Source organism: Labrus bergylta, chromosome 12 (assembly GCF_963930695.1).
Source record: "Labrus bergylta chromosome 12, fLabBer1.1, whole genome shotgun sequence".
In the NCBI taxonomy this organism is placed as follows: Eukaryota; Metazoa; Chordata; class Actinopteri; order Labriformes; family Labridae; genus Labrus; species Labrus bergylta.
The window spans coordinates 24,379,575-24,403,166 of NC_089206.1; the positions used below are offsets into that span (position 1 = coordinate 24,379,575).

Consider the following 23,592-nt stretch of genomic DNA (forward strand, 5'->3'; position numbering starts at 1 on the left):
TTCTTTCGATTCTCCCATTTGTCAAAAAGGAATGACAACAACTTTCAACAATGTTATTGTCAACCTCAATATTTATGTGGCTCCTTCACATGTACCCACTGTTAGTCCTAACGTAAAACAGCACACAAAAGTGATGGTTGTAACATGCAGTGAGCTCATAATGTTCCTCTGGAGGTTCGGTTTGAATTTTCCATTACACGTTGAAGTCTAAAGATGATATCTACAAGAAAGAAAATTAAATCAATGAACATAAATGTAATTGCCAGAATTACACTTAATAGTATTTGTTCAACTGAAGGTGGGAGACATCCAGCATTTGCACTCCATATTGAGAATAGTTGTATACAAGGGGTGCCAGTTGTTAAACTGCATTCCTTTGGTGTCAGTGTAGTATACCAGTATCTTTGGTATGATTTGTTCAATATATTCTGGAGTAGGAATCTATAAGATTCCCAACATGGATGCTAAAGAAGAGACTGCAGAAAGTCTAATGTTCTTGCATGTAAAGAATCTAAAAGTATTTAAAATATTTACAGTTTTCACCTCCACGTCTGTCTTATCATTTTTCCAAAGTAGGAGGGTGTTTCTAGCTCTTCAGTGTTGTAATGTTTGATGGTGGGTGGTGCCTTTTGACATCCCTTCTTTGTTTTGCCCTGAAGTCATTGATGTGCATCAGTGTCTTTTGGAAAAATGTGAATTATTGACCTTTCTGGATTTTCTCATTGCCCTAACTACTCTGAGTCACATCTCACTCTCCAGCAATGCATCCCAGCGGCATCAGTTTCCTCTGGACCTGGACTCTGTCATTCAGCTGGATGCTGTTTTATAAGTTTAGCTTCACGCTGTTTTTTCCTTCAAAACAGCTCCTTTAAACACCTTTTACCCTCTAACCATGTCTCACCAGGCTATGTGTGAAAAATGCACGGTTCCCTTTAACATTAGAGAGATTCACTAAACTTTTACCAAACCCCCTGTCTTTATTTGACTTCCCCCTAAACCCACACGTTTCTTTGAAAAGGTTTTTTTCCCCCCCTTTTCCCTGTAAGACAAGTCTGACACCCTGCTGCGCTCATTACAGCAGTCATTTATCTTTGATAGGTGTGAGCGTACAAAAAAGTGTCTTCAGTCAGAATATGCTCACAGACGGCTTTTTTGGTCCCTAAATACACTGGAAAAACGATTTGCAATCAAACAGTGACCACCAGGGCCAAGCTGTCGGCAGAGCGCTCATGGGTTCAATTACAGGAAAGGCAGGAGGTGAAAGCAGAAGCCAGTGGATTCCAGGGCTTCTATCTGCAAATCCTAAATTACGTAATCTTTATTAACAGTAACCCCTTCCACCTGTCTTTTTTGTTCGCACAAGAAGATCCTTATTTTTCCTTTGGCAAGTTTTGCAGCTGTTTTGGCATCTTTAAAGCCTTTATATGTATCATATATATCCGTGTGGGGATTTCACTCAGCATTTCTTGTCTCATTAAAACAACAATATGTAACTGTTCCACCTTAAAATAGTAATTTCAATGGTCGATGAAATAGCACAATAACATTCAACAAGGAGAATGGCATCTCTCCCATGTCCACAGATCGCCTGTTTACTGCAGTATGTAGCTTTGGCACCAGGCTGAGGTCATCTTGTGAGATGTGCTGCATATGGCTTTACTGCACTAGTTCACCCACAAGTCTTCAGTTATAACATTTTTTTATCAGCGTTACCAGATGCAGAAAGTCATCTTACCCAAGTTGTGTGTCAGGCTTGCATACAAATAAGTAAATAGATCCATTTTAACCAAAAAGTTGTAGCTTTCCTTTTGGATATACTCAACTACGATGATAAATGACCCTCTCCGATGTGTAGCCATTTAGCCACAGCCCATACATATCCTGGCAACAGTTGAATACACAGACTTCACTTGCAGTAAGTTTGCACACAACGAGCTGTAGACGCTAACAGAGTCGTATTTGAACAAAATCCAGTTATATTACTCTACCTTGTCAGTCGACATTGTGCACATTGTTTCACAGGGGGAGGCATTAACAGTACTGTGTGTCATACGACAGTGCAGTTGCACTCAGAGACCTGTGTGGGCGCCAAAGCACACCAAACCAAAATTCCTCTCCATTGCTTTAAAGTGTCATTTGATTCATTTAAAGAAATATTTAATTTATGAGCTGAATTATTAAAGATTTGAGTAACATTCTGAAAATGAGGTGACCTGTCTGACAATACTTCTTCAGTAATATAGAATCATCGTGAGATGGATACAATCTTCTTTTCAAACGCATGCCACTATGGTCAAGCAGTCGAGTTACCAAGGAGTTGTATTTCAAAAGATTACAATGGCTAATGATGTTCAACTGAATCGAACCTGGTCACGTAAAGGGGTAAAATAAACAGTTCCATATTTTCTATAATGAAGAAGACGGTATGCACCGAGGCGTCCTCCATCACTGTGTGGACTTCATGGCTTGGCAGCCCCTCAAGAGGTCTGGTGGCTGAATCCAGTGATGGCTACCAGGTGGCATCTGTTGTCATACACCACATGCAAGCCTGGCAGCGGGCATCTGCTCACCACGCTACACAACAGTAGCAGGGACAAACAGTACTAGAGGGGAGGAAGGTGGATTAACCACTATCCTTTTGGAATAGTTTCCCCTACTTTGGCTAAGCCTGAGTGGCACTGCTTCACAGAGACGTTTCGTGACACTGGGATGTAAAAACAGTTGTGTCACCAGGCAGAAAACAAAAAACACTCCTGCCATTCTTTAGAGTCGACTGTTTTTTCAATCCCTTAAGAATTTTTTAGCTTTAGTGGATCTTGTGTAAAACTCACCATGAAATGTTGTTATGCTGAAAACTACAACAGCTGAATGGACTGTACATACTCATGTATACATTGCCATGAATTTACAACAGATCAGTCATTGAATCTGATTTTAAATGTTTTACTGGTGCAAGTTTAAATACCATAAATATTGTTTTGTCTTTGAACCTATACAAATTGTTTTCAGTTTTCAGCTTCATTATTTTGTTTTTTAGATTCAAATAATGGATTGAGGTAACATGCTGAAAGAAAAAAACAGGAAAAATATTTAATTATATGGGAAAGCCAAATGGGAAGCTATGACTTGAGTGATTGGAAGAATGTCAGTAAAATGGCTCTTCTTATTTTCCTGTACAAAGCTAAAGAAACAGACCCTTTTGTCGGCTTTTGTTTTGCCTATTTCTTGGAGTATAGAACAAGGCTTTTCAAGAGGTCTTCAAGCTGTGGACTGACAGATAGCTGACAGGAAAATTAGAATCTGTTTAACTTTGTGCAGTGCCTTTACAATCAATTCAAACATGGCTAAATAGCCACTAACGAGCACCTGAAATAGGAGAGATTTGATCATGCCTTTGTGATGTGGTCAGACATTTTGGCATCTTCATTTCAGACACCCTGAAGCTGTTTAATCATGTGTTGACAAATAGACTCACTGCATTCTTCCATTGTTTAGGAAAAAAAAATCAATTATTGCAACAATCAATTAACAGTGGGATTTAGTTGATGAAAACCAAGCAAATATTTCAAAGAGCTGGCAGCTTCCATTGGAAAATATTTAATGGATAATTTCACTGAAAATGTAGTCAATATGTAGCCTGCAGAAACTCAAGACTTTCCAAAACATTGTATACTCTTTTTTTTTTTCCACAAAGCCATGGCAGCATTCCAATGAGGTAACTGTCAGATGGCGTTTTTGTGTGTTTTGGGCCCACTGGAGACCCTTTGTTCTGTTGGCCTCTTGACCCTGAAGGTGAGGAACCCAGGAGACACATTCTGCAGCCGTGTCCCAGTGTGGTGATAGTCGGGTGTAAACATGAGTCTTCCAGGTGATGTCTCAATGGCATCCTAACACGCTTAACTTACAAGAGGGAAAGGAAAACGAATCATGTTTAAAATCATCCTATTTTCTTTATTTATTTAACAAAACAAGGTTCATTTTGTATGTTTAGAATTCCCAGCAACATCACAGAAAAAAATAAAAAAATGTCTCCTATTCCCTTTTCCTGTAGGCAGCTTCATGATTCACTGAGAGAGCTTGGTCATTTCGAAGAAATAGTTTCAAAGTGAGGGAATACTAAGTGTTTCCCCATGCTGCAGCATCTGCTCAGGGAAGAAACAACCACTTTTTTGTCTTTGCAAAAATGGGAGACAAAGGGCTAGTCACATGTGTCACACATGAGTTCAACTTTCCTTCAGCCACACAACATCCCAGGAAGGAAGTCTGTTACTGAGGTAACCCCTTCCTCTGCCTACATGCTTATTTCATGCAGTGATGCATGGGATACTTCTGTCTCTTAAGACACACAGAGGTCGAGGTCTGTGTTACATGTTGCTCGTTGTGTTCAAAGATGTGCACATAGCAGCCATGTCGATTTATGTCGTACAATTTTTAGGTCTCATTTAAAAGGTGTTGGCTGAAACTCTTCAGAAACAGTACTGCTTGTTATATAAGATATTAGCTAAATGAGGGATGGAGCACTGGTCATTTAAAACCATTTATTTATTGTTAGTTCTGGACTTTTGAAGCAAGAATGTCAGAATTAAGCAGCAGTACTTTGTGCAAAAATATGCAGATTGGCTTGATACTGTAATATTTCATTTCTTAACATGTTTCTCATTTCTGTCGATTTCTTTGAAATGTTTTTTATCCATTTTAAGCCATACTTTAAGCAATTCCATCTCTTCCTGTGTTCTAAAGAGTCTTCTTTTCTTGCCCTGCTTTCATTTATTTTCTGATTCACGTGTTTAGCTCTCAGTTGGACCAAATCTTTTTCTTTCAAAACTTAAACCTTCTGCCCAGAAAATGATCCAGATGTCAGTTGTTTTCTAATTGCCCATGACTTGGATGTTCCAATTGGATTATTATCTTTTCATCAATCGAGAAGGAAAACCAAGCAAGCCCATGCTTCATTGGTCTCTGAGTATAATGAACAAACAAGAATGATTTGAATCCCACCATCTTTCAAATGATTAGTTAAGGATAAAGTTCTATTTGGTGAAATGGCCAGATTTATATATTTTACTCTTTGGGTCTTTCACAGATTTTAAGAGGTAAAAGAAATGGCCTAATCATGATAAAAACTACTGGTGTTATTTTAGTTCCTACATGACGTTGGCAGAGCTTTGCATTCTTGAATGGTTCTTTGCAAAGGTTGAATTTTACTTCTTTATATATTTTTGAGTGTGTATATAGGAGTTTTGATTTGTGAAGGTTTCCTTTTAAATGTGCCACCTGTTAGTCAAAATAGAATTATTCTTGTTTTGCAAAATAGGTCTTAAATCCAAGCATCACGTCATGACCCCCCTGCTTGACGTATTTTCCTCGTAAACATGAGGTCATGTAAGGTGGACTGTTTATTTACTTGCCCTGATCATGGCCTGTCCCCTTAAGAGGTGTTTGTTTTAGAGACAATGAAGTTGCGTAGAAGGTGATGTCAACAAATTACTAAGTAAACCCGTTCCTCATCTGCATTTTGCTGGGATAAGTCTGTGTAATGGAACGAAATCCACGTCTTAGATTGATTCATTCTGCCTGGGAATTTGTTGATTGCGTTTTGGCTGCCCCCTGGATGAAATGTTCTTTATGCACGGAAGCTAGTCAAGTGTCATACAGCCGGTGTCCCTATTTTATTTCTATTTTAATTTGACCACATTTTCTCTAGTGAAGCAAGTGTAAGGATCAGTGGTGTTGCGGATTTGTCCCAGTGATGGAGCAGCCAAGTTTTGCTGCTAAAGCAACAGACCTTTTCCCTCCCAAATTTCCAGTTTCCAAATTCATGTAACCAGCAACCTTCATCCAGACCAAACAGTAAAAAAATAATATTACAATGTATATGGGTACACATTTTTCTCTCTTCTAAACTGAATCAACTTGCTGCTGGCCAAACAGCACTAGTAGGTCAGCTACAACTCCAAACTTTCGTCATGCCTCTTTCAGCAACTCTGTCCTTGCATACCCTTCTGAGCCACAGATGTAAAATCACAAACAAATAAAAAACAATTACTATAATATAAATTCTGTCAGTTACAGAAAACAAAACACAATCATAGGAAGCAGTAAAGAAGAACAGAACATTGAGTTTTGACATCCCTTATTGGGTCGTGTAAATATTAAATTGGGAATTGTACCACATTTTGTGACAGGCAGTCTGTTGCTTCTCTACTGTCAGCTCTTAAACTTGTAAACAAACCAAAAAGCCAATAGTTTGCATGGCTTGGGTTTATCAGTTTATACAGCTGCATGCAGAGGCAAAGGGCAGAGAATTAAAAAGAAATAGTTGTACTTGAATTGTACGTCCTGCTTTTGATTTGGTTGTTGAAAATGACAAATTTTCCATGAAAAAAAAACAAAAAAACCCACCTCATGACACTGATAATCCTCATATGTTGACCACATTCAAATTTAAAGTAAATCAAGTCAATGGCCTTGATTTAGCTTTTCTTTGAACAGTATTTAGATAGTCATTTCCATTCTGAAGTTATATGTTAAACATTAAAGAAATAGTCAGTTTCTTGCCAAGCAATGGGCCAAAAAAATCAGTAAGGATCAAGTGGATATCTTCCTAATTAGATTAGATTAGGTCCAGTAGTGAGGCCTGGTTTTCCTTTTGTGTGATTCACATACATCTTACCCTCTGTATGGGGGGAAACATCTGACATTTCCTCAGGGATCTGATTTCTCTTCTCAGTGAAAAAGGTAAACCACATTAAAACCGTTCAGCTTTAATATTTGAAAATGATATACACATTCCTACTCCCTCTTGGTTCTTTCTGACCAAAGGTAACTGTGGCTAGATGTATTACAACATCTAATGTATACACGCTGGTTTCAAGTCTGCAATGACATAAATCATTTGTGTTACACTCTAGAGACATGAGTGAAACGTGATTTGTTTCTCTCTCTGAGGTCCTGAGGTTTCACATTTAAATATTTCAAAACCATTGGCCATCGCTGTCCATATTTTAAAAGTTAAATGCCAAAACCTGAATATAAGGAAGGATTTTTTTAAGGTGTTCTATTTTCTTTTCCTCCTGCCAGAGATATGTGCCTAACATTGTACTTGATCATTTAAGAAGAAATAGAAATGTGTATTCATAAAGTCAGTTGACTGAGAAAACAGTTTGTTCTGCAATTTGTCAAGAATATAGTCAATTGTCGGTATAGGATCTCCATCTGTCTTTTAAAGTAGCCTCTGTATTCTTTAGGCAGTTTTGCTTTGTTTAGACTACAGACACTACAATCTGTCCGTGTGCATTTAAACAGTGTTATCAATAGAGACACACAATCCACTTTTTTCAGTTCGTATCTGATTGCGATACACATGTACAGATATCAATAATAAAAACGATATTTATTTTTATCATAATTAATATTGTCGTTGTTGTTGGTATTATGTGTAAGGCTACACAAACCTGTAGTAAACCCGGCATTGCATTTCTTATTGAAAGATCAAAAAAAAAAAAAAAAAAAGCATAAAAATGAAATGTATTCCAAAGAAATGTTTCTGAACTTTGTGCTGGCCTCACATAGAAACAGGAAGCAGCAACAGCAGTGTGTTTTTTAAATGAAATCTTTTAAACTGAAGTGTAGTTATTGTACTTTTGGTCATATAGAGGGACTTGCTCCATCTCGTCTAAACGTCTTCATGGAGACAATTTGTTAACACTTCTTACAGTTCAGTCTGAACGTCTTCAAAGTGAGACTGTACGACCTGGGAGTGTTTGTTATTGTGACCTGAATCAGCGCCGTCAGTCTGATAACCGATATGTAAATAACGTCAATATCGGACCTCATACCGACACTAGATCTCAGCGGATCTGTCCCACCTCTAGTTATTAAGTATCCTGTCTGTCTAGCTTTCATGGAAAAGAGTCACATGCTAACTTCATTCAGGGTTTAGAATGAAACCTCAAAGAAATCTGATTTAGGATACACAGCAAATTGTCTAAACTACAACGTAAAAAGTGATAAATCATGACAGTTTTGCACGTTTTTTAAAATCTTTTAGTCAGCTGTCCATCTCCCAGTTCCAGTTTGGAAACAATACTGTGGCTCTGCACAAGAGAGAGACATGACAGGGATTTTGAGAAGTTTTCTGCTGGCTCATAGATTGATAGAGAACGTTATGCGAGTCGTGTCATCTGGATGTGTTTAGACTGCGCGTGCTTGGAGCTGGCAGCCAGATGGCTTTAGCTGAGGGACAATGAAATCTCCAGGGTAAGAAGAGAGAAAAGCCTTATTCTGATTTTTACCTCCTCCAAAGAAACCACATCTGGGCAGCTTTAGCATACCTTTGCACCTTGTGTGTGGTGGGACACTGAATCTGTTCAGTTCTTTGTTCGTTTGGTGCTTAAAAGTTGAGTATTTGACAACAAGTAGCCGATTTAATGGTTTGATCCAAGTCAGACGGCATGCCCTTGTGATATCGTCAATGTTAGTTAGAATACTGGATGTATTTATTGAAGTGTTTGAGATAGTTATTTAATGGGATGCTGAAACAGTGCATGGAACTATCAAACCCCACAGGAGTCATTAAAAATGTCTATCTACTGAAATGAGCTCATTTTCTCTTATGTCATCACCTTCTGTCCAATCTGATTTCCTTCACGTGTTGAAGTTTTGCACCCTTCTTCATCAGTTTCAAGCGGTGCATTTTAAAAATCCCTTACAATGGAAGAGTTTATGAGAGGATAATATACAGTGCCATGCAAGATGAATACAAAATATATACCTGTTTACTTTAGTTTGTGATGGATCTTGTTAATGAATTCTGAAGACTGTTGCGATTGTAATACAGTTCCCTTTTAAGAGCACTTCAGTTTTTTTCTTCTTCAGGCAAACAACTTTGATTTTTTTTTTAATGATATATAACTTGTTGGGCAGCACAGTGTTGCAGTGGTCGCCTCGCAGCTAGAGTTTCTGCAGAGCTCCAGATTTCTCCCAATGCCCAATGCAGGTTAGGTTACTTTGTTTAACTGGCAGTTTTAAATCACAGAAAATGAATGGTTGTGTTGGCTCTGTGATTGGCTGGCAACCTTTCTTTTTTAATGAATAACTTGTTATACACATCAGATTTGGACACATTCTTGGGGATATGGTCACATATATGATATTTAGAAGATATAGTGATTCATTGTTGTGAGAGATACTGCCATTTCCTTTGCAGACAGTCAGCTTCCTAAGTATTGGACAGCCATGCTATTTTGTTTGCGTGGCTCTCTCCGCTAGGGCTGGGAAACTTTGGGTGTCTCATGATTCGATCCGATTTCGATTCTGGGGTCACGATTGGATTAAGAATCTATTTTCGATTCAAAACAATTAATTGATTTAAAGTCTATTTTTGAATTAGTCCATACTGTGAGACTGGCTGAATCTCTCTATTGCTCTATTTGGCATTCTACTGAGTTAAAGAGCTAGCCTTAGCACTTAGCAGGCGGTGACTGATTAACCAAAAAAATATTGATTTTTGGAAATGATCTTTCAGAAGATTTTTTTATATATATATTTCCCCCCCCCCCCCACCTCTACTGTGCACCATGAGAGATTTGAAATTTCATGATCAAAATGTCGGGGGTACTTTACTGGCTGCATTAATAGTCTGATTTTTTGTAAGTCCTGAAGGTAAAAAGAAAACGTACTGCTAATTTGAATAATTAGAACAATTTCCTGATGACTTCACCATCTCAATAGCAACTTTCAGTTTTTGTTCAATACAGCTCCTTGTTCATATACAAAATGTTCATCCTATTCAGAGCAAAATGACTGAGTTGTATGCTTAGGAATCAAGAAAAGGACGCTGAAAATATTCGTTGACAAGCCAATGGTTGACATCTGTGTGATTACCTTTCATAAACAGTCTGTGTATATGACAAATACAAAACCGCATAGTAGAGCCTGAAAAACTACTGAGGTGGATGACAGAAGGATCCTTTTGCCTAGTGAAGAAAAAGCATTTTTTTCCAATATTGGCCACTCCACAACATGGGGATTTATTTTATTTTATTTTATTTTTTTTACAAAAACCACAATAAGGAGACAACTTTACCAGAATAACTGCAGTGGGTTTACCACAAGATGAAAACTACGTATAAATCATAAGAAAGAAACGGCCAGGTTACAGTTCTCAGAGAAATACTTCAAAAAATCTGTCGAGCTCTGGAACCAGATCTTATAGTCTGATGAGACACAGATGAACTTCTACCAGAGTGGTAGAAAGAGGAGAGTGTTGGAGAAAAAGAACAGCCCATTATCCTATGCATACCACCACCCCGTCTGGTGGAGAGAATATTAAGTCCAAAGAAGCAGCGTGAACTCTGAGGTTTTACAGAGCAACCCTATCTGCTCAGATTCAACCGAGTGCATTTTGGAAGTCTTCTCCCTGCAGCAAGACAATAACCTGAAACATACTGCAATGGTACCCAAAGACCAAAAGTAGAAAGTTTACCAGAGCTGAGAACCTAAGGCAATGCAGTTAAGTTAATGAAAGTCAAAACCCCTAAAACAAGCAACAACGAAAGACAGCTTAAACAGAAAAAAATATGATATTTTTATATTTCATGTTGTATACAATCTGTCCAGTAACTTTTGGTACCCTAAAAGGTTCGGTCTTTGTGTTAAACTGTGTTTTATTCCTTTACAACTTACACAATACTGTAGTCAGTACCCTTAAAATAAAGTCTAGTGTCTGCATTGAATGCACATATGAACAGGTCTTACTGTTAGTCAAATCTGTTGTGCAGTAAATCAGAGCCAAGGGAAAATGTTGTCATTAACCGAGGCTGACGGTACATGATTAAAGCGAAATGGCTAAAATTGCTGTTGTTGCATAGACAGGCCCATATCTCATATACTGAAACCATATCTAAAACCCTATGAGCTCTGGTTATAACAAGTGTTGTGCATTGATGGTATCTGAACATTTGCAGTTAAAACTATGTTGGAGGTTATGTAGGAGGTTAATAAGAGTCAAAGATACCTTAAATTATTAAACTAACTGCACTAGTACCAGTCTTCATTGTCAATCAGTTATCTGTATTCGTTCAGAATCAGTATCGGGGGAAAAATGTTGCATCCTTAGTTATGTTAATTCATTCTTGGGTCAAACATTGACCCTTGAAACTTAAATCATTGCTTAAAAAGAACACTTCTTGAAAGTTACTTTCAGTGGTCAGTTTGTCTTTTTTTTCCAACATACTACAGGAAATCTCCTGTTGGGATGATTTGCTATTTTACCTGTCATCATGCCGGTCTGCACCAGCAGCTCCCAAAGCTTTGGCATGACCACTTGCTGGGCCGTTTCATCACATTTCTTGGCCTTTAGCCTGAGTCGAACCAAGTTCTTGACACATACGCTTAAGTATCCTTCATCAACTTTCGCCTGCTGTCCTCAGGAACTCCACTGCATACCAGTGCTCTTCAAACGCTACATTTTACAGATGTATTGGCCGTGGCTGCGCACAGGTTTAGCAGTTGAGGAAATATAATAGACTTAAGGTTCCTACGAGTGTTTCCAGATGTGGTGATGGTGCGGCTGAGTGGACAGCGTTCAAGTGGGAATTGTGTCGTCATGACAGATACTGCATCATTTGTCAAAAAAGCATAACAAATGTCAAACGGTGCATTTACTTCTGCCAGTAAACACCTTGTTGAAACAGTCAATATTTCCGCTGCAAAGCCAAAACGTTTTGGGGCATGTTTGGTTGTTATGTTAGCAATAAGACTAACCTATTGTCAGATGACCATTATCAGTGATTTTATTTAACGCACACTGACAAGTTTCTCTAACCTCATGAGAAACCTTGGGTCGGTGTCTAGTCTCGACTTTGCTGGCATTTTAATAACCCCAGTAGTGATTTTTTTTTTGTTGCCTTTATTAGGTAGGACAGGGCCAAGGTCGGATTTGAACCCACTCTGCCCCCTCATTAGTGATTTTGATTGGAACTCTAATGAAGGACAAATACGTTAGCCTTTTTCAGACAGCTTTTATTTTGCTAAAGTGCCGTAACTAAGCTCAGCCGTCATCACTTCTTTGTACATTCATTTTGATTCCACGACGGTGTTATATTGGTGTCCCAGTCTGTCAATTCACATTGCATTTCAGCGTAGCACGGCACAGCGGAAGCCCCACATAGACACACAGTCAGATGCCTCCCCAACATTCACATTGGAAGCAAAACATCACAGGGACGTGAATATCGTGGCTGATAGGGCTTTTACACCGTTTACTCCTGCTTGTTGGTTAGTCTAAAAAAACCTTCATGTTGGCCGGTAAATTGCCTGATGTATATGACCTCTACAGCTGGAATTACATCAAACATTGGGCAGAAAAGGCCATTTTTCTTGTAAGAGTCAAAAATTGCTTTGTGAAACCTCTAGAAATTTACTTGAACAGTTTGCTGTTTTGAGGTTAATGCAATGAAAGTGCTAGGATACCTACATCTACTCATTGTCAACATCTTAAGCCAAATCTCCCTGAATGTTGTCGGATCATGTATTTTTGTTTTGTTTTATCTTGCAGCATCAACAATAAATTGCAGCAGCCAGAAGCAGCATCAGGGGTGCTGGAGTACGCCATGAAACATTTCGGTGAACTGGTGAGTTTTTTTTGTTCTTTTCTCTTGGGTCAATTTATTTCCTTACGTAATAAAATATTTTACTTTATATTACATTGAATAAGAATCAACCTTGGGACACACAAACTAAGCCCCCTTTTTTCAGTTAAAAAGAGCTTTGCTGCAGCTTAGTCATCATCATCTGAAATCACATTTTGTTTGTTAAATACAAGCATTTATTCCAGCTGCAGTACCAGCCAGTAAGTACGTTGTTTAGTTTAGATAATTGATTTCTGCACTGATAACCCACTTGGGTTTAAAACGCTGCCACATACAAGTATGAGCCATATTGCAGTCTCCCTTCATCTGTCTTCAAACATGGAGTTTAAAACAGGATTTATTCATTTTAACACTAGGTCCAAACCTTTTCCAACTTATTTGCACTTTCTCATTTCTGGATCCACTCTTGTACAACATCGTTTCTTCGTGGTTGCTTTTGCATGTCGTCTCTTGTCTTGCTAAACTTCTTCCCATGGTGTTCTTTCTTTATACATACTTTGAAACATGGGAGTTATCGTCATTGGAGATTCAACCCCCAGAACACCGTGTTCTCTATGTGCAGCACGTGAGGAAACCATCTGCTATACTGATCAGTAGTAAAGGGCAACAAGCAGAATGATGGACTTTTTGTCCAATTGACAGGATGTAAGAGTTTTCTTAAATACTTGCACACTTTTATATTACTCTGCTGTGTGTTTTTCAAAAACTACTGGGATTACTTTGTGCTTCTTTTTGCACAAATAATGATGCAATGTTTTGTGCCAAAAAATACAAAGTGATTTTTTTTTAATGGCGACTAGTTTCAGGTCTCTAAATAGCTTCATTCACTCCAGCTCCCCATGTGACTTTGAAGTTGAAAGCCACATAATGTATCACTCTCAAATGTTGGTATTGGTATTTATGTTGAGCTGATGCCCGGCCTTTTGATTTCATTATACAAACTTTATTAAAACCTAATTACGTTCTCTCACTACATAACTATTACCAGTGTATCAGTCTCTGTTTTCCTAACATTTCTGAGAAGTGTTTCATGTTCTCCTTTACATGAACCTGGACATGTATTGAATATATTCACTGAGATTCCAAAATCTTCCAAACTACTGGAGTCCCAAAAAGTAATTAGAAAAAATACTGCATACCCAAGATTATTATTGTTATTATTATTATTATTATTTTTTAACTTTTTGGGACTCCAGGGGCTCCGTAAAAATCATATAAATATATACATATTTTTTAAAATCATTTTTGCATCGTCACCTTTTCATTATCTAGGTTCAAACACTGATTTAAAGTGTCTCACAGTTTCATCTGATTTGAAAATAAACAGTTATTGATGGCATGCACACAAAATATAACGTTGTGCGATTTGAAATCATAAGATTTAGTGGCCGATAAGAGCAGTAAACAAATAATAATAAAAGTTATAAGCAAGCAGAGTAACATAATATGCAGTGATCTGTACAGTTAAGTGAAAAATATCACTTCAAGAGCTTAGCCGGTGGGAGGTGCTAATGATATCTGAATGTTTGGATGTTGTTGGAAAAGTCAGTGACCAAAACATCGGAGATGCATCCACGTGTTTTTATGACAGCGGTCATTTTTAGTACAAAGTCAAGTAGAATTTTTTTTTATTTCCCCAACCATGAGACGATTCCTATGGAAAAAGGTCTTTCCATCTGCCTTTGTGAACTGCATTTGTATTCTCTTAGAAAGCATGGTAAAAGTGAAAAGACTCATTAAAAACAGGTTCACTGTGCATTTCCAGGAACCTTGTTTATGAGGTGACCATTTGGAAAGCTTTACTGTGGGAGGATGTGATGTTTTTCTGTTTAGTATACTAGTCAGTATTCATCTGTACAGCGAAGGTTCAAAGAGATCTTTGTACTCCCTTCAGAATAAGTCGATAGCAAGAACTCACTTTCGAGAGGAGAGGTCAGTGTTTGGATGAGAGAGTGGATGAGAGAGTGATTGGTTGAGTTGGGAATCACCAATCAGCCATCCAACACCATCGTGATCAGTGTCTTTGTCCAACTGTAACTGAACAACAGGCGACATTCTAAAACCCTTTAAATGATTTATTAAATGGTGAAATACACAAGATGTCAAACTCATCTTGCCGATTTTGTGAAATACAGAGATGCATATAGTTACACGTAAACCTTTTTTATCGTTGTTTTTTTTCCCTAATAGGAAATCCAAGCCACCTGGTATGAGAAGCTCCATGAGTGGGAGGATGCCTTGGTAGCATACGACAAGAAAATCGACATGAACAAAGAGGATCCGGAGCTCATCCTGGGCAGAATGCGCTGCTTGGAGGCCCTGGGAGAATGGTATGTCACTACATATATATATGTTGTGAGTTCAGCAGAACAGTTTGTTTGAATCAACGTTCAGGCCTTCCGGTCACAGGTTCTTTGAAATGTATACATTAAAGTCAGACTACGTATTTGTTATGGTTTCTGACTGTATATAATTTACATGAAGTGTGTTTCCTCTTACAAAGTCTGCCCTTGGGCTCTTTGATAGAAACATTGAAGAGATAAAATAGAGCAAACACTGTCTTTCGGCTTCTACCTGATGAATAAAGACAGAATTGGAGGTTGTATACTTTCTGGTAGTTCGTCCATCTCCTGCTTTTCACTTGCTTGGGTTGTGTGTAGGAAGACTATTCCCTTAATGAATCCTGACATTAGGGCCTTTGATGACAGGACGGGCAAAGAGAGAGAAAACTTTCCTTTAAGTTGACATAGGTCATTTTTTTCCGGGAAATTCATGAACAGACATCCAGTGCTAGAAAGAGGCACCGCCACTCCTATGAAACCTCACCACAGCTGAGGCTCGACTTCAGAATGACCGCCCACCCTCAAAGAAAGTTTTTTAAGGGAAAAAGAAAGTCACAAGATGTCAGAGGGATCCAAATATGTGGATCGTCATGAACCTAAGCAGATGTTAATTTGCTTATGTAACATGCAGTCCTTGTGCTATTGTTGTATACTGTGACTGTGATTCATTTCTCAAGAAATGATTCAATTGTCCTGCAAGAAAAACCATTCGGCTGAAAAGAGGCTTTGTTTGAATGTTTGTGTGTGCACAGTTAAGGCTGATAGATTATGTAACAATTGACCGAAGCAGGAGTCAAAGGAGATCAGACTTGAAAGAACATAATGTCCCCTGATAGGTAAAAGAATATTGTACTGTTTCAGTCACCTAATGTCTCTGACTCTCAAACTCAAACCAGAGTCGAGTGTTGAGCAGCTCTGAAGCGACCTTCAGCCAGAATGCAGTTATTCAGTCACTTAATCGAGAGCATTGACAGAAAAGTATGAACACTAAAGGAGTTACAATTAGCTCTACCCTCTTCATTGATTCATGTTTTAAGCATTCTCTAAATGGTACTTAATAATCATCTTTTTTCCAGCTGGGTTTGTTGGTGCATGGGATACTTCATCATTTAAAAAACCACAACTCTGACATGATAAATGACCTTGTGGTTATATTCAATATTTGTAGCATTTGTATATTTATTTCAAGTGATTCGTCATGATCTCAAGATTTTACACACACACACACACACACACACACAAATATATGAATATTTTGTTAAAGTATGATGTTAGTAACATGTAAGTACATGGCTACATGTGCAAGAAATCATGTTTCAAGTTCAACAAAGTTATGTTACATTTAATGTTCTGCCTTCCCACACAGTGTCGCCACTGATTCACAAACACTTGAAGTGAGTTATCGTTCAATTAATTTGATCCACCCGTCCTTTCCACGCCATAACAAGGTCATCTGTCGACTGTGCAAAGAAGGTGTTTATGCCGCACGCAAACAAAGAAGAGGGAGAATTCTGTTAAACAAACACAATGTGGGCATGGCTCACACAGTCATGAGAAGATGTGTTTTTAGGATCAGCTACATAAGTGTGTATTATGTCAAGCCTTTAAAAGCATTGCGCACCCCATACACGCCATAGTCCTCTAAGCGGACGTCCCGTGTTCAAATACTAATTCAAGTTCAAATATTCCCTACTCTCTCTCTCTCTCCCTCCCTGATTTCCAACTCTGTCCACTGACCTATCTCTATGAGGAAGGCATGTATAGCCCAAAATAAAATAAAAAACCGTCATCATTAAATGTACTTTGACCAATTAAAGTCTCAGGATGTTTTGCTAACATTGTACCCACAAGGTCCACTGGGTAAAAATGGTTGCAGTTTTGTTTGTTTTTGCTGTAGAAAAAGATCTGCGAGTTTATTTTTTGCTTTTATGTTATACGATAGCCTGACAGCTGGAGAACGGCTTCACCTGACTGACCCCTGTCCTCCCTTTCTCTGCCTCATATAGGCTAGCTCCAGCATCCTGCCTGTACAACACATGCGTTTGGTGTGATCTACTTCTGGACAATGCTGCACTGATTGTTGTTAATGACGAATTAGTCTTGGTTAGATGCACCTGACCTCGAGGGGAACAAAGCATCCATCTGTCTGCTGCGATACTTGATTCCATCAGACCGTGGCGGGACGGTACTCCAGTTTAAGATGTTCATCTTTAAGCACAAATGAAGAAATAAATAATGGCAGATGTAATAAAAAACAACTCTTATCTCCATCTCATCCTGGGCCAGAAGTTCTCGGCTGTTCTGGGGAATGAGTTTTTCCATTGGTGCCAGGCACAGGAAACGTTAATTTATTGTCTCGACTTTATGGATGCTGATTAGGACTGGGACTTTCGAAGAGGCTTTTATCTGATGAGTTTTTAAACCTACACTCATCTGGTAATCAGACTCAGTCAGGAATGACTTCTCTTTCGAACCAAAGACTGTTTCACCATCTGGTATGATGTCTAATTAACTTTGAAATACCAGCAATTTTTCTCATTGCTTTCAGACACAAAGTTATAAAAATCCTTTTAGACGTGTTTTTTTATGGCGCATATAGAGAATTTATTTTGCACACGAGGAAGAAACTTGTTAGAAATCCATGCTGTGTGTAAAGGATACTCTTAACCAAATTTCCTGATCAGCTTTGAAACATGTTGCAAGTTTCTGATTTACTGATGTCACCACTCTCCTTACCTGGGACTGCAAAAAAATCTGGATTTGTTTATCTGCCACCTGAAGCCTGTGGTTCTTGTTTTCCAGGGGCCAGTTGCACCAACAGTGCTGTGAAGAGTGGACGCTGGTGAGCGAGGAGACCCAGGCCAAGATGGCTCGAATGGCTGCCGCCGCCGCCTGGGGACTAGGTAAACTTAAAATCACTCGTATCAGATATAAAAGAGCTAAACAAAAACACTATCATTACTGTCGTGCATGTAGCAATAAGGCAGTCCTCTGTCTGACTCAAGCAAGAGTGCAATCACACCGAGCAGCAAAGAAAACAGCTCTTGCCAAGACGGCATCACATAACCAGATGGGAGTAGTATCCAGTCATAACATTGACTTATCGTAACGTGCAATGGTGGAGAAAGCATGGACCACACTGCAAAGGAACCCTCTGAGGTTTGCGGTCTGTGGTTTTGACTTTGCAAATTTAATCGTAAACCCTGAGACCAGGCCGGCCTCTCTGAAGACCCAGACACTCGTTTAAACGTTGTTGTGGGAAGTGTTGACATCGCAGTCTGGTACAGTACAGCATTGACTGTCTGCTGAACTTCGATCTGCTTCAGTCTTGTTAACTTGGGTCACAGGACAGCGAATTATAAGATCATTGCGGTCACTGTTACAAGTTGCTGTTTTGGTGCTTTTACTTAACGTTTTTGTTTTTTCTCCCTAGGGCACTGGGACAGCATGGAGGAGTACACATGTATGATCCCAAGAGACACACACGATGGGGCGTTTTATCGAGCAGTGCTAGCGCTGCATCAGGACCTCTTCTCATTGGCCCAGCAGGTGGGTTACATCACAGATCACATACATACAATCACATTCCTCCCATTCAATGTACATTCAAATGCTATATTTTTGGAAAACATCTCGTAAAGACAAGCCACATGGGAACTTGCGCTTTGCCGTTCTAATGGTTTCTGGAATTTTCATCACTTTTATTGCATGTTATGAAAAGTGAAACTCATGGAAACCTGTGAAAAAAAACATAAAGTGGGTCTACAGCTTTTCCAGACAGGATCCAATTCCCCCATCAGCTCAGGCTTCCTTATTAAAAGGAATAAAATGCACACGATTTGTTTGTTTTCTTTTCGTTTATGATGTGCTACCTCCCTGGTGTGGAAATGTTATGCAACTTTTTTTAATTATAAATCATCACGGCTTTCAGCCTGAAACAAAGAAAAGAGCCTATTACTCCTTCTGTCAGCCTGTCAACAAGCTCCGCTGGAGGTTAGGGTGGTGTTTTCCTCATTTAATCAAGGTTGGGATATTAGATGAGCTCATGTTCCCTGGAGACGGATTTGTCCAAGCCGGTTGCCAACATGTCTAACGAACATAAGCACTGACACCAGTAAACACCTGCGCCTTCAATTTCCCTAGACTCATCCTCCAAGTCCTCTTTTTCACTACAAATCCCAGGAGCCCTGCTCTCTGTGCCCCCTCATCCCTCCACAGCCAGCCTCCCTCTCTCCTTTAATTTGATGATTGGATCCAGGTGTGGTCTATAGGATTGTTCATGAGTTGAATAGGGAAAACAGACTCTTGACTCTTGGCGACAATGTGTATGCTTGGAGTGAATGGAGAGGAATGAAAAGCAGATGGAGCAAGGGTTAAAGCTTAAATGTCAACATGAGCTCAGTCTAGTCTTCCGGATGTGGTTTGTAATCCTCGCACTTAGGTTCCTTTGATTTCATAGTGCTGTTCTTTCCTCCCACTGTACCCCCCAACAACCAGACGTGCTCCAGGAGTCTCAGTGTGCCTTTTTTGTGGAAGGTTTCAGTTAACGTCGCTTTGTAAATCTCCCTTGTTTGGTCTATTCTAGAGATGATGTGTACACACGGCAGTCATGGTCTCCCTGGTGGATCAGTCCCAGTCCTCCAGTGTGCATTAAATTTGTAAATTGTGTCATGCTTTTCTCAACCAGAGTGCTTTTTTAACTTCAAAGTTCAGTACTTGGTTTCATGTAATCTCTTGTGGTTGATTTGGCTTTCAAGCTTTAACATAGAGTTCTTAATGCATCGCTGTAATGATAATTTAATATTACTGGACTGATACCCAAGTGTAAGTGTAGTCATGCTTTTTTATGAATGGAGCATTTTATATAAAAACAGTATATATATATATATATATATATATATATATATATATATATTTTTTAAAGAAGATAGTCTGTTAGCTTACGCTAGCATTCTTCTAGCTTTTCTATTCTTTAAGTTATGTGTTAATTTTTATGTAGTGTGATTTTTTTTTTTTGTCAAATGTTGCATTCAATATTAAGGTTAGACACATCACCTGGAAAGAGAAGGTCAGAAGGAAATGAAGGGATAGCACGACAAGTTGGCCTGCAGGATGAATTCTTTCAGCATTTACCTGCAATGGTAAAAAATAATGCTGCAATTAATCTACAAGAAAAGTTTGTGTTATTAAATCAAAAGTGCACCCTTTCACCATAAGAGAGACTGCAAATAAAGAGCGTGCTTATCACCTGCCTTTTAAACATGTACACCATGCAGCTGCTGATACAAAGAGGCAGAGGTGGGCAGGCAGATTACCGAGGCGAGTGTTCTCTTCACCTGTCCATGTTAGTGTCCTGGTCTGTGGCTGAAGACTCATCGAAGGGTGGCAGAAGTAGGAGGAAGTTTGCTTGGGCAATAGACTTTTAGGGAATTTAAATAATTCAAGTTATGATTCTTTGTTGTTAATTGGTACATGAATACAGATAAAATATTTAAGAAACAAAAGATAATAGCAATACTAGTTTCTGAAATGTTTCAACCCTAGCAGGAGGTAAGATGAACTCTTCTTTTACTTCGATGTTTCTTCTTTTCTCTCAGCGTTCTTGCTCTTTTGTCTTTTTTTGAGCCTTGGGTGTCTTGTCTGCAAGAGATAACCTAAAAATGTTTTGTTTTTCCATCATTCATCTGAGAAAAATATTTCGAAAAAGCTAGACTTTTCTCAGGAGTCAAGAAGTCAGGAGTCTTAGGATACACAAGCACACAAGTGCAACCTTTTATGTAAGAGATTGGAAGATTGGGCAGGGTTTGTTTGTGATGCCAGAAGCCAGACACTGCATTTATCAGGAGCCGTCTGGACTGCACATTTCCAATGAGGCCCCAGCGCAGTAATTCAGGAGTAAACAAGACCCTAACTGCGTGGAGGCTGTAAAGAAGCAGCCTCATTGTCACCTCGTCTCAACCACCCTCCCACAACCCTCCTCTTGTTGTGCATGCCTGAAGAGGTGTTGGTGCACGCCATTCCTCCTTTCCCTCCCCACAAGAAAATAATAATTGGTGGGAGTCGGTCTGAAACAGCTGTGCGTCCTTGCCTCAGAGAACTTCCTTAAGTCATCCTCCCTCATTTTATCTTCCCACTAATAACAGCTCCCAGGAAATTGGCCCAAGAAGTCTAAGAAATCGGCCGTAATAGTTGTGTCCTTGTTTGTCCCTTTTGCTGCTCTGGATCAGTTACTGTTTTTCCATCCCTCAAGGTTGGTAGGAAAAGGAATGTCTGCAGCATCCTCGAATGTTGAGAAGTGTAGTCCTGTTCGGAAAGTCAGGGATCTGGAATTTAACAAATGGCTCACATGTATATAGTAATACTCTTCAAAATAGGAAGGAGCACATTTCTAGTGCATGAATGTACTGTGACAGTCAGGTTGAACATCAGGTTTTCAAACTTTGCGTCACAGAATTGACAGGAACTATGACTAATAGCCCCGTTTTGGTTTCTTCTTCATCGCCCTCTAATTCTTTTCACTTAAATATGCCTACCAATCTGTGCTTTTTTAAAAATCACATTTGACATCCACAGCCGTGGTTACATAACTGTCACACTGTTGCAGCTCATGCAACTCATCCCATAAAACACTTGGCACTCTGCAGTGCATCAAACCATTCGGTTACACAAGCAGGCATTCTTGTAGTTGCACTAATGGGTCACTGTTGGCTGCTCTTTAAGTGAAAAGGGTGTGAGCAGCAAGCAATAACATGCCTTCATTCGTCTGTACAAAGTGTTTTCTATTCCCTGGGTGAAGTCCAATCCAAGCTGGTCCTGATGCAAGGGGTTTTTAGGGGAGTACAATATTGTGTCGTGGTGCATTTGGGTGTCATGCTACGTTGACATGATTATATGTCAGCTTTAGAAAAGAGTTTGAGAGGCACTTTGGGAGTCGACTAAGTCAAGTCATGGAGTAAACCACCGCTTGTTACTTTGGTTTCTAAATAAAAAACTGTATCAATACAACCATTCATGAAAAATCTATAATAAAAAAAAATTGAAAGAAGGAGGTGGTTGGGGGCAAATGTGCAGGGTAAGAGTGAGTAATTAATATATCGTCATTGTTTTTTTCTTTGTAGTGTATTGACAAAGCAAGAGATCTCCTGGATGCTGAGCTGACTGCCATGGCTGGAGAGAGCTACAGTCGTGCCTACGGGGTAAGTGCTCCTCTGAGACAGCCAAGATATTCAACACCTGGCTTCAGTAGACCGTCTCATTTTTCCAGACCGTTCATGTGCATGGGAATGATTCAGCTGTAACAAAATGTTCTTAAAAGTGATGACTTAAAAATCTGAAATTAGTTTCTCAATACACCCTGTTCTCCTGTATTATTATAAAAATATGTGTTATTATCCACAAAACATTTCAATCACAAGTTGATGCTCCACCCAGCATTAAGCAGTCAGGTAACATTATCATGAGGCCCTTTTGCTTGTAGTGGATGCTTTAGATTTTGACCATGAAGATTGAAAGAAGGTGGGCATCTGGATCCTGGATGTTGTTACAAATAACAGATGTAAACAAGGCCATGATGTGGAGATGGCCAGCCTTCTCCGACAGAACGTTCAGTGAATTTGACAAAACTATTCAGTTGCAGATTCAGATTAATATACAGGCCTGAATAATTCTTTATTTATTGCATATAAGGGGCTTTCCCCCCATCTCAGCAATAAACAGCCCTAATGATAATGACCCATGTGTGCATCTGTTCCTAGGCCATGGTGTCTTGCCAGATGCTCTCGGAGCTGGAAGAAGTGATCCAGTACAAGCTGGTACCAGAAAGAAGGGACATCATCAGGGATACATGGTGGGAGAGGCTTCAGGTAACTACATGGGATGATACATGGACACACACTCAGACTCACTTTCTCTTTTTCTCTCTCTCTCTCTCTCTCTCTCTCACTCTCTCTCACTCTCTCTCACTCTCTCTCACGTGTGCAACTACCAATGCAAAGCAGATGTTGGAAAGGCTACTGTTACTAATGGGAAACATTACAAGGCCGACACCGTGCATACATGCAGAGACGCACACTAATAACCTCTGTGAGTGAGGATTCACCTGCCTGTAGATTTGTTTTTTGATTTCTACATAAGAAACTAATCATTAAGATTTGTATATGTAGAATTATATCTACTGGTAGGTGGGTCAATACTAATTAAGGGAAATATATTTACAACATTTTCATCACCTTAACACCCAGAGGCCACCCCAACCCATTTACTGTAATTCCAGCACTTACAGTAACATGTTTATTGACGGCTATGAGCTATGACGGTACAATACTCTGCAGACCAAATGGGTGGGGGTTTGGGGGGGATGAGAGGGGAAGAACTGAGGGGAGTCAAGGTGGTCAGGTTAAAGTGCTTTGTGACAAAGATACTCGAGTAAAGAAAAGAATAACACATAAATAAAATGTGGATGTAAATTATAACCAACAAGAAACAGTGTAAGCAGACTGATGCAGAGCTTCTCACAAAAATGATATCTGTGCTTAATTTAAGTAATTAATCACAAAGCCTGTATTTAATTAGATAGATTACTATTTTAATTGCTTAAA

The 23,592-nt window shown here is 39.1% G+C and overlaps 1 protein-coding gene across 3 annotated transcripts in view; it reads left to right on the forward strand.

Annotated features, from left to right (window-relative positions):
* The window catches only part of mtor (mechanistic target of rapamycin kinase), an 89,616-nt gene that overhangs the window by 40,216 nt on the left and 25,808 nt on the right, over positions 1 to 23,592 (forward strand). For all 3 annotated transcript variants that reach the window (XR_010667513.1, XM_020635932.2, XM_020635933.2), the window contains exons 29-34: positions 12,560 to 12,635; positions 14,844 to 14,983; positions 17,798 to 17,898; positions 18,429 to 18,544; positions 22,114 to 22,191; positions 22,750 to 22,857. Coding sequence is in view for 2 of the 3 variants with exons in the window: in XM_020635932.2 (XP_020491588.2) it covers positions 12,560 to 12,635; positions 14,844 to 14,983; positions 17,798 to 17,898; positions 18,429 to 18,544; positions 22,114 to 22,191; positions 22,750 to 22,857 (619 nt within the window). In the remaining variant the exon portion in view is untranslated. The remainder of the gene's footprint in view (positions 1 to 12,559; positions 12,636 to 14,843; positions 14,984 to 17,797; positions 17,899 to 18,428; positions 18,545 to 22,113; positions 22,192 to 22,749; positions 22,858 to 23,592) is intronic.